General features: G+C 40.4%; 1 protein-coding gene across 10 annotated transcripts in view; it reads left to right on the forward strand.

The window, feature by feature from the left end:
• Window positions 1-15,068, forward strand: part of LOC138196737 (R3H domain-containing protein 2) — a 55,478-nt gene that overhangs the window by 29,266 nt on the left and 11,144 nt on the right. For 2 of the 10 annotated variants that reach the window (XM_069147086.1, XM_069147095.1), the window contains 8 exons: window positions 963-1,071; window positions 3,073-3,168; window positions 3,656-3,705; window positions 4,350-4,403; window positions 8,059-8,294; window positions 10,614-10,789; window positions 11,298-11,393; window positions 12,762-13,055. In XM_069147086.1, coding sequence (XP_069003187.1) covers window positions 963-1,071; window positions 3,073-3,168; window positions 3,656-3,705; window positions 4,350-4,403; window positions 8,059-8,294; window positions 10,614-10,789; window positions 11,298-11,393; window positions 12,762-13,055 — 1,111 coding nt within the window. The remainder of the gene's footprint in view (window positions 1-962; window positions 1,072-3,072; window positions 3,169-3,655; window positions 3,706-4,349; window positions 4,404-8,058; window positions 8,295-10,613; window positions 10,790-11,297; window positions 11,394-12,761; window positions 13,056-15,068) is intronic. The other 8 variants (XM_069147099.1, XM_069147100.1, XM_069147110.1 and 5 more) reach the window with 8 other exon arrangements.

Raw genomic sequence — 15,068 nt, forward strand, 5'->3', positions numbered from 1 at the left:
TAATACCTTTCAGTCGTGCTAAAATAGACACGCAATCACTTCTCCCTTTTCTACTGTCAGGTTTAGTAAATATCGCTGCGGGTGCCAAATTTATTTATTTGCATTTCCTCTCCCCATGTTTTGCACCTTCAAGTAGAAATGCTCAATATTACATATGCACTCAGGCAAACACGCGAAATGGACGTGTGCAAAATTGCACATTTGGGAGACGCACTCCTCACCGCACGTCGTTAGGAAATCAGCTTGGACATTTTTTTGCGGGTGCTGTGGAGTTTTCACGTGATTTTACACATGCAGACCTTTAGTAAATCAGGGCCTTAGTGTGAACATGAGACAAAGAGGAGGAAGTCAGTAATTTATCTACCAGCTGTTTTAAGTTTTATTCCACAGCGTTTGAGTGAAATATATGTTGCTAGTAAATGCATCACTAGTGGTTCATTTATTTATTTTTTCATTCCCGTCTCCATGCCAACAGGTTGTTGTTTAAGTTTTCTTTAACATCTATAACAACTGTGACATACAAACCATCTTGTCGAACATGCAGTTTGACCAAATCTATAGAAAAAAGTATCACAATTAACCATTTGTACTAACATAGAGGGCATTGATCTCTATCCATTCTTATTTTAGTGTTGGTAGCTCTTCTGGGTGAAGTTTAAAATCATACACGGTAAACGTGGAAGCCCTTACTTGGTGTAACCAATGTGTCAGTGTCCATGTTTTGAGGATTTTTTTTTTTTTTTTCCTGATAAGCCTGTTAAAAGTTCAAATGTCAGAGTTTTCCAAATGAATGTTTGAAGATTTTTCGAGGAATTCACAAGCCAATTGTGAAGTCTGGGCAGATTTGATATTCAGATTCTGAGCTGCTACCATTTGCCACATTCAATGTGAAACTGCTTTTAAACACGTTACTTTTGCTGTTAGCTTACTTTTGTTTTTTTTTTGTTTCACTTCCTCTGCAGCCCAGAACAAAGGTTCTCTGAACACATTAAGGATGAACGAAATATGGACTTCCAGAAGAAATTCATCCTCAAGAGAGATGATGCTAGCATGGACAAAGATGATAATCAGGTAGGCTGGTTGTTACCACTAGATACTTGAAAACACCTACTTATTGTTCTAAACATATACTATTTCTTCTTACACGTTCCTCCCCCTAATACTGCCATCATTGCTACAACCATCAGTTGAGTTAGTCATTAAACTACAAAGAACTGCCACGAGCTTGTCTTCATGTAATCTTTCATAATGACCTTAAAAGCAACTATTTAAAGTCTAAATCACTTAGAAATGTTGTCCTTAAGTAAAGTGGTCTTGCTGCTGCAGGTAGCAGCTTTTCTAGATGGATCCCTTAGATGTTTCTCTAACAGGATTTGATGACATAAGGCTGTTTCTTACCTGGCAAAGTGTATTTTTGATGGCAACTTAGCTGTCAGTCAAACACTCAGTGTGGGCCCACAGACTATCTGGGCAACTGGAAGTGGGAGCAGTAGTGGGATGGAGTAGCTTCAACATCACTACAGCATCATCTGGGCCCAGCCATGTGTTAATAATCAGAAATAACCCTTTAATTATCTCAAATAAAGGAGAAGGCTAAATAGATTTGTTATTAATAGTTATGCGTAAGAAAATGCAGGGTTTGATCAGTGCTTACTGAACATTGTTATAGTTAGCAGGAGGGTGTGAAGCTGCATTCATTTCAAGAGCTGACAATTAGTGATCCCACTAATGGAGGAAGTTCAGGCTCCACTTTAAGACTTTGTTTAAGTCCAAAAATGTGGTTGGACCAAGGTTGAACAGAGAAATCCAGTGTTGGGCTTCCTCTATGCAAAATACTTTCCCCTTTGTTCCTTTTGTTAAATCGCTCATGATGAATTTAGAATTAGAATTGGAGATGGCTCGATTCCACCTTTTCTATTTCCAACATCACCAACATGGTGAGCATATAGAACCGTTTTAAGCCGTACTTCCCTACAGTTTAGTTTTCACTTTGCAAGGCATATAAAATCTCCCCCAATACCGCCGATTCCCCATTCATCCATCAGCCAAAACATTGTGACCTGTCGCAGATGAAATAAATAACATGAATTATCTCATAACAACTGTTAAGTTAACCGGCTTGGAGCGTCTCCAAAATGGCAGGGCTTGTAGGGTGCTTCAGTGGTGAATACCTAGTGACAGAGGTCAAGGGAGGGACTAACCCAAAAATAGGAGGCATGGTGTTCTGGGATATCCTAGAACAAGTCTAATCCTTGGTGGCTCCAGCTCACAACTTACTGCAGTTAAAGGATCTGCTGCTGCCATGGCGGTGCCAGATCCAACAGCAAACTGTTTTGGCGTAAAGAACCAACAGAATGTCTGGCAGGGGTGCTCATAAAATTTGGGATTATCCATATATGCTAACCACAAAGCTTGTGAGCCTTAAGCACTGCTTTTTGATTAGTAAAACTTGAATCCATCCACTGTGCCGTCAGACTTGGTAATAACACAAAACACATGATTCAACTTTGTATTTCAGCTATAAAAGTCACAACAGCAATTTTCCCATTTGTTTTGAAGGAATTTAAAACCTTTCTTGCAAACACGTTCAACCGTAGTGTCTGAGGTTTTGAAACCTGAGATTTTGAACCACAGAAACAGTTTGATCATCACATGAAGGATTATACATTTTTTTGTTAATATCTAGAGCAAGTTTCTCATGCTGCTGTATTCCTTACAGCAGTGTTTGTTTGAAGCACTGACACTTCTCTCTGGCACCTATTGCTTGGACAGATTTGTTATATTCCTGTGTATGATTCTGTGTTCCATCACATTTGTGGCGTTAAACCCACCCACGCTGATTCCATCCCTCAAAACACTCACTTTGCGCAGTTTCCGTTCTGCAGTCTTGTTTTGACAGCAGACATCTGCTCTTCCTCACATGCTATTGTTGTAATCCTTTACAGCAGGTCGCACTGAGTGTGACTACATCAGTATTTACATACGGTTTTGGAATATATTTGTCGATTGAGCACATTAAATCCTAAGATTAATGTTTTTTTTTATTATTATTGCTGTCTTTCCAAATATTAGATCCGTGTGCCACTGCAGGACGGGCGGCGTAGCAAATCCATTGAAGAGCGAGAGGAAGAATATCAGCGGGTACGAGACCGGATCTTTGCCCGAGAAGTAAGTATTGAAACTGCACAGGGTGTGAAGCACTCGGAAGGAAAGATTTAAATTAAATTACAAGACATTTCACACACATTAGCTGTTGCCTCATGAACAGAAAAAAAGCATAATTTTTACTTAAAATGAGTGGCTCCCAGTGCTTTCTGCTTGTGACCCCTCAATGTAAATCAAACTGTACTTGCAACTAATCATCATGCAGTAAATGAGTTGTGAGCAGTTCATTCAAAGTGATTTTTATCTTCTTAGAGGGTTTATTAATAACCGTTTCTAGAGTACTTAAGAGGTTAAAAGGTAGAATGTTTGCCATTAAATGAGCAAAGACTAGAAAGACTTATTTCACATTCATTTTGTAACCATAAATGAATGTCACCCTCCCTTGAGGGGTTCCAGACCTCTAAAATGAATTCAAACCAGAAAACCTCTGAAAGGTTGATATGCAAAGAAATGTTGCCCCTGGAAGAATGATGCTTTTCATAATGTGCAGGTGTCCTTTTTCTTACAGTCCTCTCAAAATGGATACATCAATGACAACAGGTAAGATGATGCATCCTCATGGAGACTTCAGTGTATGTAATTTATAAGACATTTCCCTCCACTCCCATTATTGATACTGTTTGCTTGTTAGGTTTGAGTTTTGAAAGGTAGGCTGATATTATCACATAAACATAGCACGTTTAAATGTTTGTATATTCATTTCCTGTACAAATCTGACCTTTCTGACAATGGTCGTCTTATATAACATTTGCTTATAAAGGAAAAATGAACAAAAACAGCATTTATTAAATAACATATACACTTATTCATCTCCTGGCAAATGATCCAAATTTTCCAAATTTTGTATCTTTGATATTTTATGGTGAAAGCAGTAGAGTAGTGGAACACATATTTTCTAGGAATAAGGCAGCTACAGTCAGCCTCCATCCTGAAGCACCCTGGACATTGAGGTTGAAAGATTAGGACATAATATGCTGAGAGAGAGGGAACGAGGAAGCGTGGGCTTTTCAACAGTCAAATTTCTGCCTTGTGTGCGTTTTATTTTTTGTCTCAGGGGTAAAAGTTCTACATTGTGCCTACATCTACCTCCCACCCCTCTTTATCTCACCCTTCTTAAAACCCTCTCCTGTTCTCCAATGCAGTCCTGTAACCCCAGCATTTTCTCCTAATGTTAACCCCAACAGACTTTCCACTGAGGGCTACTGCTCTAGCTCTCAAAAGAGGAGGCAGATCTTTAGGTATTGGGGTGCTGCTGACTGACTTGTGTGTTGCCATGCCCATTTTTGAAAGTGGTTTGGTGATGATAGTGGTGACTTGTGGTGGTTATTATCTCTGCTTGGTGTAGTCGGCTGATATATGGCTATTCCAGCATTGCACCGTGGGGCTTCCCATGGCCCATGCATGGCTGCTTCGTGGTTTCACTAGGAACTGATTGACCTACTTACCCTTCCATCCATCCACCATCAACTACACTTTTATATAGAGTAAGTGCATCGCTTTCACAGTAACCTGTTTGTTTTTTGTGGTTGACTTTAGTCTTGTAGTTTCTGTGAACATGTCACCTGTTGCATAGTAGTACATAGAAACATGGAAGTAGTGCATACATGCAATAATGCTGCTCAACTGACAATGAAGTTGAGCTGAAAACAAACATGAGACTGTGAATAAATGACTCATCATGATTTTTGGAAAGTGCAAATGGACTGCAGCTGAGAATTATTTTAATTATTGATCAATAATCTCATTATTTTATCAATTAATCAATCTTTTGGTCTCTGAAATATTAGAAAATAATGCAAAATTCTCAACATAATTTCCAGGAGCCCAGGTTGACATATTAGTGTTGCCTTTTTTTTTTGTCCAACTACCGATCAAAACGCAAAGATACACTGAAAAACACTACGACCACCTGCCTAACATGCTGTTGGTTCAACTCACCACAGCATGGAGTCCATAAGACTTCCATAGACACCCTGTGGTACCGAGACGTTAGCAGCAGGTCTTTTTAGTGCTGTATGTTGTGGACTGGAGGCGTCACAGATCTGACTTGTTTGAACACATCGCCAAACATCCTGTCTCCTCTAAATGGCTTTTGCCTCCACTGACCACTGTCACCTGGAACACCTCACAAACGTTGCTGTTCGGGACGTGCCCTGACTCAGTTGTCTGGCTGTGACAATAGTGTCACGCAGGTCTTTAAATCTTCCCATCTCACTTAACATGTATTGTACGCCAAAAATGATCCTTCGTTACAAGATAATAGGATTATTCACGTGTGATCATTTATGTTTTGGCTTATTTGTGTACTCGCTTTACTCAGTTTGTGTACAATTTACAGTGAATATTCACATTTTAGAAGTAGGAACTTATTAACTGAGAGACATTCATCATTTCTCTAATCAATCAACAAATGACCAGTTTCAGCTGTGAACTGCAGTAATAGATAGTGTTTTTGTCTGCTGTTTGTAAACAATCTTTTTGTTTTGTGCATAATGTAATTTTTTGAGATTAATTTTTTGACACAGCCCTTCTTTCATTTTAAAGTTTTTTTTTAATCGAATTATTTTTCTCATGTAACTCGAAGGATCACATTTTTCATCTCCAGCCTCTGAACAATCCACTTATTTGGTGCCTATTTCTTAATTCCATTTTTATAACTTTTACTTCAGCTGTTTGTAGAAATGTAATCTGCGTTTCACATGGAATCTGAAATTACACTCTTCATATGGATGATCGAAGTTTTGTCCCTACAGCTAAAAACAAACATAATAACCGAAGCCCCTCATTCGTATCAAGTATACGGTATGAGATGTACATCTTTTCCAGGATATATGCTGTTAAACTAACGAAGCCGTAAAATCACAGATTTTAATTCAAATGAACCAAAACAAGAAGCTCTTTGGTTAATTCAGCACCTAAAAAAGACAAAGAGTATAAAGCAGATAACAACAGCAGCAGCCTATCCTCCCTGTTTGTGATGGGGAACACTGTCGTGAGGAGAGAGTGGAGATGGGAATATCATGTGATCAACAGCAGAGTCCCTCCTCCTCCTCTTTTTTTTCTCGCTCATCCTGCACTCATCTTTGTCTGCAGAGTGAAGCGAGCAAGTGCACAGCTGCCTGTGCGGAGAATGTCAGAGCACCCACCCTTCCATAAAACGGGCTGTTTAGAGAGAGGCCTCAAAATAGATCCTCCATTAATTACCGTCGCTCTCAAATATTTATGAGCCGCAGCCACCTTTAAACACTTACTCGCTCTTAGTCGGGTTTTACAACCCTTACCGCATCCCTGTCTTCGTCATGGAGATTCCCACAATCTGTCTTACATATTTTGAATTCATTCGACTTGTGTTCTCTCCACGTGGACACGCTCTGTTTATAACCCACCTCCACCTCTTAAAGGGTGAAAAAAGCAGGTGCTAACAGCTGACTTGGCTGTTCTTCTTCTTCTCTGCTGTCCTCACTGCGGAGTCGTAGGTCTCTGTTCACCTGCGAGGCTTTCTGTCTACATTAAGCTTTGTACGTATAGCGTTACGTAACATTTTCCTTTATTAATTTAAATTTCATTCAGATCCCCCCCCCCCCCCCCCCCCCCCCAAGCGAAAGCACAAGCACACTATAACATGTTCAAATAGAATGATAATATTCCTAATGCTGACATGTCAACGGCAGACCCTACCATTCACTTGTGATGGAGGGGTTTCCAAAGAGTGGTGGTTGCGCTTACAGTGTGATCATTGATTTTTCTCGGCAGCTACCTTTATCCAGAGTGACAGCATCACAACAACACAATGAGTGTGTATACAGCAATATAGTTCACAGAACCATAGTGGTGAACCAGTGGTAGCAAGTGATTATTTTGTAGCTAGTGTGTGTCTGAGTGTTGATGTACATCTGCTCTTAATGTGTGTGTGTGTGTGTGTGTGTGTGTGTGTGTGTGTGTGTGTGTGTGTGTGTGTGTGTGTGTGTGTGTCTGTGTGTGTGTGTGTGTGTGTGTCTGTGTGTGTACATCGGGTATTAATTAAAAGATGTACCTGTGTCGTGTTTCTGTCCTTTCTTGTCTTCAATACAACAGATCTTAAGTGCATGTGTTACTGTTTTATCTGTATTTCAATGTGTGACATGTATGTTTGCAAGTACTCTTTCTGTAAGTCATTTTATGTGAATGGTGTCTACAATCTTCAATGGTGTGTGTGTGTGTGTGTGTGTGTGTGTGTGTGTGTGTGTGTGTGTGTGTGTGTGTGTGTGTGTGTGTGTGTGTGTGGCGAATTCATGGAAGTTTGTCTCATCTTATGATATCCTCTTTACACCCTGCTGTTGTTTGGAGCATCTTTTCTCCCTGCATGTGTGTTTCCTTACGTGGATGGGTTTGTGTGTGTGAATGTGTGGGTGGCCGTACGTTTAAAATTGGAGGTAATATCGTCTGGTGGTATGTTGCCTGACTTTGTACCGTGGTTACACTAAACCAGACTATATGCATCTATGTCGAATGCCCCATCCTAGAACCTGTCAAACTGTGCGTCCTCCCAAGTTGTTGATGACCTGACTCTGCTCTTCTGCTCTCCCCTTTCTATCCTACTCTGTCTTTCACCGTCTTTATGTTTCTGCCTCCACCCACACATCTTTCTGCTTCAAATTCTCCTATACGTGTCCCATCTTTCTTTTTTTCTTTTTTTTAATCTTTTTTTATACACGTTCCTGATCCTGCTCTTATACATTTTTGTCTCTTTCCTGTGACTATTCTTGAATTGTGATCTCTGTAATTTGCACATATCCATCACTTGCTACCTCTCAACTCTTTTTGCTATTCTGCATCCACCCGTTCTCCCATTTCATCCCCGTCATTTCACCTCTTTTTGCTCTCTTCTTCCTCCCCCGTTCTGTCGTCTCGCAGAGGGAACCGTGAGAGCTCCAGCCGGGCGTCGAGCAGTCGTCAAAGCAGCACCGATAGTGACATGAAGTGCCTGGAGCCACGGCCCTGGAGCAGCACCGACTCAGACAGCTCCAACCGCACCCTCCGGCCACCCGTCACTAAAGCCAGCAGCTTCTCTGGCATCTCCATCCTTACCAGGGGGGACAGCCTTGGCAGCAACAAAGGCTCACAGGGAAGCTGCAAAGGCTCTCGCTCTGGTAAGGAAAAGGAAGAGAGGCATCTGCGTCTCTCTAGTGTTTGTCTTGAAGACTAACATTAGATAACTTGTAACAGAAACAGAAGCTTTCCCTATTCATTATAAATATTGTTACTTAAGTGAAGCAAGCACAGCAAAAAATAAATGGATTATCTTGAGTCATGTAAGCTACTTTTTACATTAAGGGTAATGTCATAGATTTAATGACTTGGAGCCACTGAAGCTTATTAATTGAAAAAAAAATAAATATATATATATATATAGCACTGAGCTGCACAAATTTAAGGCAACAGCTATAAGGTGATTCCAGTTTCTGCCATGATAATGAACCGTTTCAAATGTCTGGGGGTTTGTTAGCGTTGACAACCTGTGCAGGTTTTTATACGTTTTCAGAGCAGAAGATAATTATCCTCCTAAGTGCACAGTGAATGTACCCTCATATTGTTTTGGGACACGTGTCATTTCGAAGATACTGCTGAATGGGCCTGCTGAAGCAGTTTCTCTTAGATATTAATGGGGGAGGCTGTGGCTCAGACGGTAGAGTGGGTCGCACACTAATCAGAAGGTTGGTGGCTCAATCCCCAGCTCCTCCTGTCCACATTCCTAAGTGTCCCTGAGCAAGACACTGAACCCTAAGTTGCTCCCAATGGTGTACCATCGGTGTGTTGTAAGTCGCTTTGGATAAAAGCGTCAGCTAAATGTAATGTAATTAATAATCCAAGACGGTCCTTGAAGGTTTTTCCTTTCAGAAATGAGAACCTAAATGTCAGCCACATCCTCACACACCAAGCTCTCTGAAGTAGTCAGAATAATAATAGCATTGTTTATCTTTTTTCATTGTGATTGAATTCTGGGACACCATCAACTTTAAGCTAAATGACAGAGGATTCAGTCCATTTGGTTTCTATAGTAGAGACATCAAGAAAGGCTTTTAACTCAACTTTTTCTTCAGAATTTATGGTAGTTTGTGGTAGCCAAACACATCACAGAAATCATCAGAAACTTCTGTTGTTTAAAAGAATTAACTGAGAGTAACATAATGTATCTTACAGTGAGCCCTAAAAGTATATAAAGTTATTTCACAATGAAACCTTCCACCTATTTTATGTCTGACGGTGCACAATCATTAAATAACATGATGTTAAATTAGGTCTTAATTAGTTTTTCACATATACTGTATGTTAAGTATTTTTCTATATTTGATTCATTCGTCCACACAGTTGAGATGAATGAACTTTGGAGATACATGAACTTTGGAGATACATGCAGAGACATTAAATTGGTTGCACTGATGCGTCTTCCTTTTTCATCCAAGTGCACCGACTCAGAGGTTAGAAGCAACGTAACATTTCCAGTTCACCTTTTGGTGCTGCATAAACACATTTTAGGCGTTACCTTTTTTTTGTCAGTTCCCACACACAGGCTGTTGTTGTTGTTTTTTTTTACACAAAGTGGCAAAGGACTGATGTTTAAAGTGCCTGACAAACTCAAATAAATAGAAACTCAAACAAAAAGGGTCTTTACACAACTTCTCCCTCGGCTGGGCCGTGCCAACACCTGCAGGGGAAGCAGGTGGCGGAGCCGCTGTAACGGACACCGCAGTATTATTCTTGAAAAACAACAATCAATAGCTCTCTTCGTTTCGGATTACAAGTAAGTTTTTAAGGTTGCGATGTTGCTTGAGGAGTACTGGGTGTAGTCAGAGCCAGTCAGAGTCTTAATGCAAGTGGCGGAAAAAAGAATTACATAACACGGATGTACACAGAGACACACCTGCTAAATGTCAAGCTCACTGGTGCGACCAATGACAATGTTTAGGCCTACTCGACAGATTGTTGGTCACACTCTGCAGGAGGTCATGCTGTTGGTCAAATTATTATCGCAAGAGGTTATTTTAAATTCTCTTCTGCTCTGCTCACACTCTGCGGGGAAGTGTGTTTTTTATAGATGAATCCGATCTGTTGTGAGAAGAATCTCTTAAACACCTTAAAATTGGCTCATTCACAGTGTTTCACAGTTTTTTGCGCAAGACTTGAAGATTCACTTCATATATTCATTAGTGATCTTAGAAGGCGGGGAAAGTGTTGAAAGTGATACGGACACGTTTGAGAGTTCCAGCGTTGCTTTAAGGAAACTGGAGGACGTGAGACGGGTACATTGGATTGCCGTCACATTAAAAGAAAGTGGTGCACGTCTGAAAGCAGCTCATACGATCGTAATACTTGTGTGAATAGGGAAGCTTTTGTGGGTTCATAATTTTCGAGAGATGAATATGCAAAATTATTTCCTGTATGTATCATGTTTTCTTCTGCGTCACTAGGCCTGCCCCTAGTCAGTCCTGATGTGTGTCCCCCACCTGCAGCCTCCCAGTCCAGCCGTAGCCTGCTTCCGTGCCCATCTCAACCGCCCCAGCAGCCTCAGCCCCAGCCGCAGCCTCAGACTGCCCTGCTGCCCACTCCACAGCAGCACCCCATGAGCAACCACATGATTGCTCAGGTGAGTACCTCCACTCGCATCCGTAGCAGTAAAAATGGAGAGCTGCGTTGAAGTTGCAGAACATCTAATTGAAACACGAATTGAATTTAACGCCTTTAGTTGCTGCTCCTCTAACAAAGTGGGTTATTAATTGAATGCCGTGCCCAAGGCTGAGTTCTGTTTACATGTAAAGAGCAGGTACAACAATATGAAACATTTGACAGCCTGTAACCGTATGTCTAATGACGGACATTTCCTTACTTGTCTCTCTTTGAGTAGTAGTGATTACATTTCATTTTCTATACACAGTTTTATTGGGTTTAGAAACTATATGCGATTCCCTTTACTATCCTGTCTGCTCATTTAACAACTTTTCCTTTGTCTCCTAACCCTCATTTTTTCCCCTACGTCTTCATTTTCTCTTTATTCCCTTCTGTCCGTCTGCTTTTGACGCCTTTCTTCTCACTGCCTTGCTCTGCTTTCTCTACACTCTTCCTCTTTATTTCCTCCCTCTTTCTGGTGTGTATAGCCGGCGTCTCTGCAGCCCTCTCAGCCTGTCTCCTACTCCAGCCCTTCCTGTCCCCAGGTTCTCCTGCCAGTTTCTCCTCCCCAGCAGTACACAATGGTACTGACACCTCTCATAGCTTCATCTCTTAAAACCTACATCAAGACTGACACCCTCACACTTAGCTAATGCTGTGTTCAACTAAGAATTCGTGCACTCATTTATCCGGCTTTCATTTCCATTGGTTAATTATTCAACTTGGAGAAGTTACATCTTTGCTGCTTTAACAAGTGAAGTTTAACTTTCTCTCATGCTGCACACCTATCTGACACCGCCTGGGCGACCAAATTCAGGGCAAAAGAAGTCTGTTGACCCGACCAAGATATTAACGCTTGTGTGTTCGCATGTGATGTTTGTTATGAAGTACATGTACCTTTATATTACTTTTTTTTTTTTAAAGTGATAAGTGGCACAGTTATGCTTTATAGCACTTTATGTTTGTATTTTATGTAATATTTTTGAAAATAAGTTTAATTCAGCATTTTTTTTTTTTATATTGAAGGACTATTTTGGGGAAGCAGGTTGGTATTAGCTGTTACTGTTCTCATATATTTTAAATATCTGCAGAGTACCGTTTTAAGGTTCCAAAAACCATTCAAGTTTTAAAAGAAAAAGAGAGCTCAAGACCTCAGACTTCAAAAGTGGGTTGAAAATACAAATACATACTTGACTTATTACAATAGTTGACTTGTGTGTTTTTGTAGAATTAACTTCTGAAATTGATACATACAATCATGGAAACTCATCAGCGGTGATCATTTAGATCTGGCCAAAATTTGGGTCAGGTAAAGATTTCCAGTCAAATTACTTTTGTGCTCGACGCAAAGAAATGAAAATGGTATTGTTGGATTCAGTGCTGGGTGATTTGGGTAAAATCAAATATTACAGTATTTTTTTTCCCCAAATACCTCCATATCAATATTGCAATAATGTTGTAGGGATGATCGTCGGAGCTTTCACAACATGTTTACACAATCATTTTTTTTTTATAAATGCTCCTCAGTAATGTGGATACAATTACTGAGTGGGTGGAGGGAAATAATAGAAAAGCTAGAACAGCCTGGTAAGTTCGGAAAAGGACATCACTTCACTGTAACGCAGCCTTTAAAACTAGGAAAATACAACAACCGTATCACGATATTACAACATCCAAAATCTAAGGCGATATCTTATCTCACATAACGATATAAAAAAAAAAAAAAAAAATGATATATTGCCCAGCCAGGGGTATTTTCCAAGATAACATGTTATTTCTTTAATGCTAATGTCTCCAATACTTTTACACAGTTGCTAATGTAACGTTATAGCTTTGATGATCACTCTCAGTAATGCCATTCACTGCAGCTCCAAAATGTACAAAAATACTTATATTTAGACATCAGCCGCAAATCAAACCCCACTAATGACATCATTCCTATCCCCCCCCAGGGAGAAGAGCTAGCGCCCCAGTTCACCCAGATGACGCTGAGTCGGCAGGGTTCCAGCGAGAACCCTGAGCCTCCCCCTATGTATCAGGCTCCTCCCACAGTGCTGTCGCAGCATCCCCCTCCTCAGACCAGCTACATCATGGCTACTACGGGTCAGCCTATGGCGCCTCCGTCTGGCTACCAGCCTGCCACTGGACACCCCCATCCTCCACCGCCACCGCCTCCTCCATCCCAGCCTGTCATGCAGGCTCCACCCCCTCCACAAAGCTACATGCAGCCCCCTCCTCCTCAACAGGTACGCCATCCAACACAGGATGTCAGGCGAAGGCATCAAACATCTAAACGTCTGCATTTAAATCCAGTTCTCAAGTTTTTTTAGGCTTTGTTTCAATGTCTTCAGAGCACCAGAAATTGGCAGACTTGGGAAATCGTACCAAGATTAGAGTTGCAGATATTCCCAGCAAATCATACGCAAGGATTAGAAGATGAATTTGCAGCAGCACCTGTAATAAATGTTTGACTGGACAGTTAATTGGTATGTGCAAAGGGTAATGTGATATTCTGCCGATGCATGGGTTTACCTAGTCATACAACACAATACGAATGTCTAATAAGCCCAAGAACTAATTAGGGCATAACACTTACTTTCTCCACAGTTAGAATAATGGTAATGAAAATGATCGATTTCTGTCTGATGTACCGATGAGAACTGATTTTTATCGAAGGGAACCAAACAACTTGTGTCAAGCGAAATAAGGACAAGAAACTATTAATTTAAAGATTTGCTCCGTTAATGCTTCGAGACCTTTTTAAATCTAGTTTGAAGAACAGTCCTGACTTGTGCAAGTTCTTTGAGGAGCTACATTTGAGCCCCTATAGCTAAAATAGCATTTAACTCAGGACTGTTGGTGGTCAGTACATAGTGTAAAGACAATTGTTCATGTACAGTACCAGTATTTATCCACTTACACTATTTGTCTGAGGTTTAGGTGTGAACCGCACAGACAAAATTGTCATCACCGTGACTATCCCAGTATTACCACTTATTCATTATTTTTACTACAGTTTTGCATTAGTGTCAAAATGAAAGTATTGTTCTTCTCTGGGAGTCAGCTGGTGTTTGATGAAAGACGGGTACACGGTGTGATCATCACTGCACCTCGTTGACACAGACGGATGGCATTTTTATTTGTTTTCTTTCATGTGACCCTGAATGAGTCATCTTACTGTGGTTTTCCATTACATGTCGAGAACCAAAACGCTCATCGCTGGTCTTTTTTTTTTTTTTAAGCAGCGCATGATCGGAAATTTTATTACACAAGCGTTAAACAACGATCTAATTCAGTCATCTCCCTCTAAAGGTGTAGAGGAAAAACTTTGTAGCAAGAAATACTCATCACAACAGAGCTGCAGAATTGTTTTCTGGTGTTTTCTGTTTTATAAAATATGACAAACATCACGATTAAACAACATCATGCTGTTTTCAAGTGAGTAACAGTTTTCCAGTTACAAGGGAAAACTGTTTTAGTGCTCTCCACTGGTTGCAGCCAGCTCGACTCACTGTAATTGCTTTGTCTATCACTGTTTCCAACTGTGGCACATGTGCGCCACTCACCACAAAATTATCACAAGGTGTGTCATCACGAGTGAAAAAAAAATAAAAATAAATTGAAACCCACATATCCTGATTCAAATGCAAGTCAAAAAAAATGCAACACTGTCATGTCACCTTCGGTCTGTAATTTTATACTCATTTAAATTCAAGAAAGGTAAGAATTTGCATGAAAAAAAAATCACCCTGGAAAATCCTCAATCTTTTGCTTGACTCTTCACATATGTTGAATTGCATGCTTGTTTGTAGACAGATTTGACACTTCAGCATGTTTAGCTGCCCTGCTCTGCACTGACTGAAACACCAGGTCACAGCAGCTTAGCAATTTTAATTGGAAGTGTGCCAGTGGTAACTCTGTCTCTACCTCACATATGACTGGTATCAAATGCATTGTTTTTAGGAAACTTCCAGGGAAATAATTAGGAAATAACAGACCGGTAAAAAACAAAAACCTGATGAATGGACGTCATAAATAATCACAAAATAAAAAGATCAAATTCTTGGAACGGTAAAAAAAGTCAAACATTATTTTTCCTCTATAAACTTGTGATGTGATTACTCTGAAGTAGCAGGTTTCACCCAGTAGGGAGTTTTCATTCAGAGTGCTATGTGTCACCATCACTAGCTCGGTCTCAGTCAGTCAGCTAGCCTGTCACATTCTGCTAATTGCAGAGGCGGTGACAATAATGAGTTCTC

This window comes from Embiotoca jacksoni, unplaced genomic scaffold, assembly GCF_022577435.1.
Source record: "Embiotoca jacksoni isolate LCO1_2020_lvr unplaced genomic scaffold, fEmbJac1.0.p SCAF_1, whole genome shotgun sequence".
NCBI classification, from domain to species: domain Eukaryota; kingdom Metazoa; phylum Chordata; class Actinopteri; family Embiotocidae; genus Embiotoca; species Embiotoca jacksoni.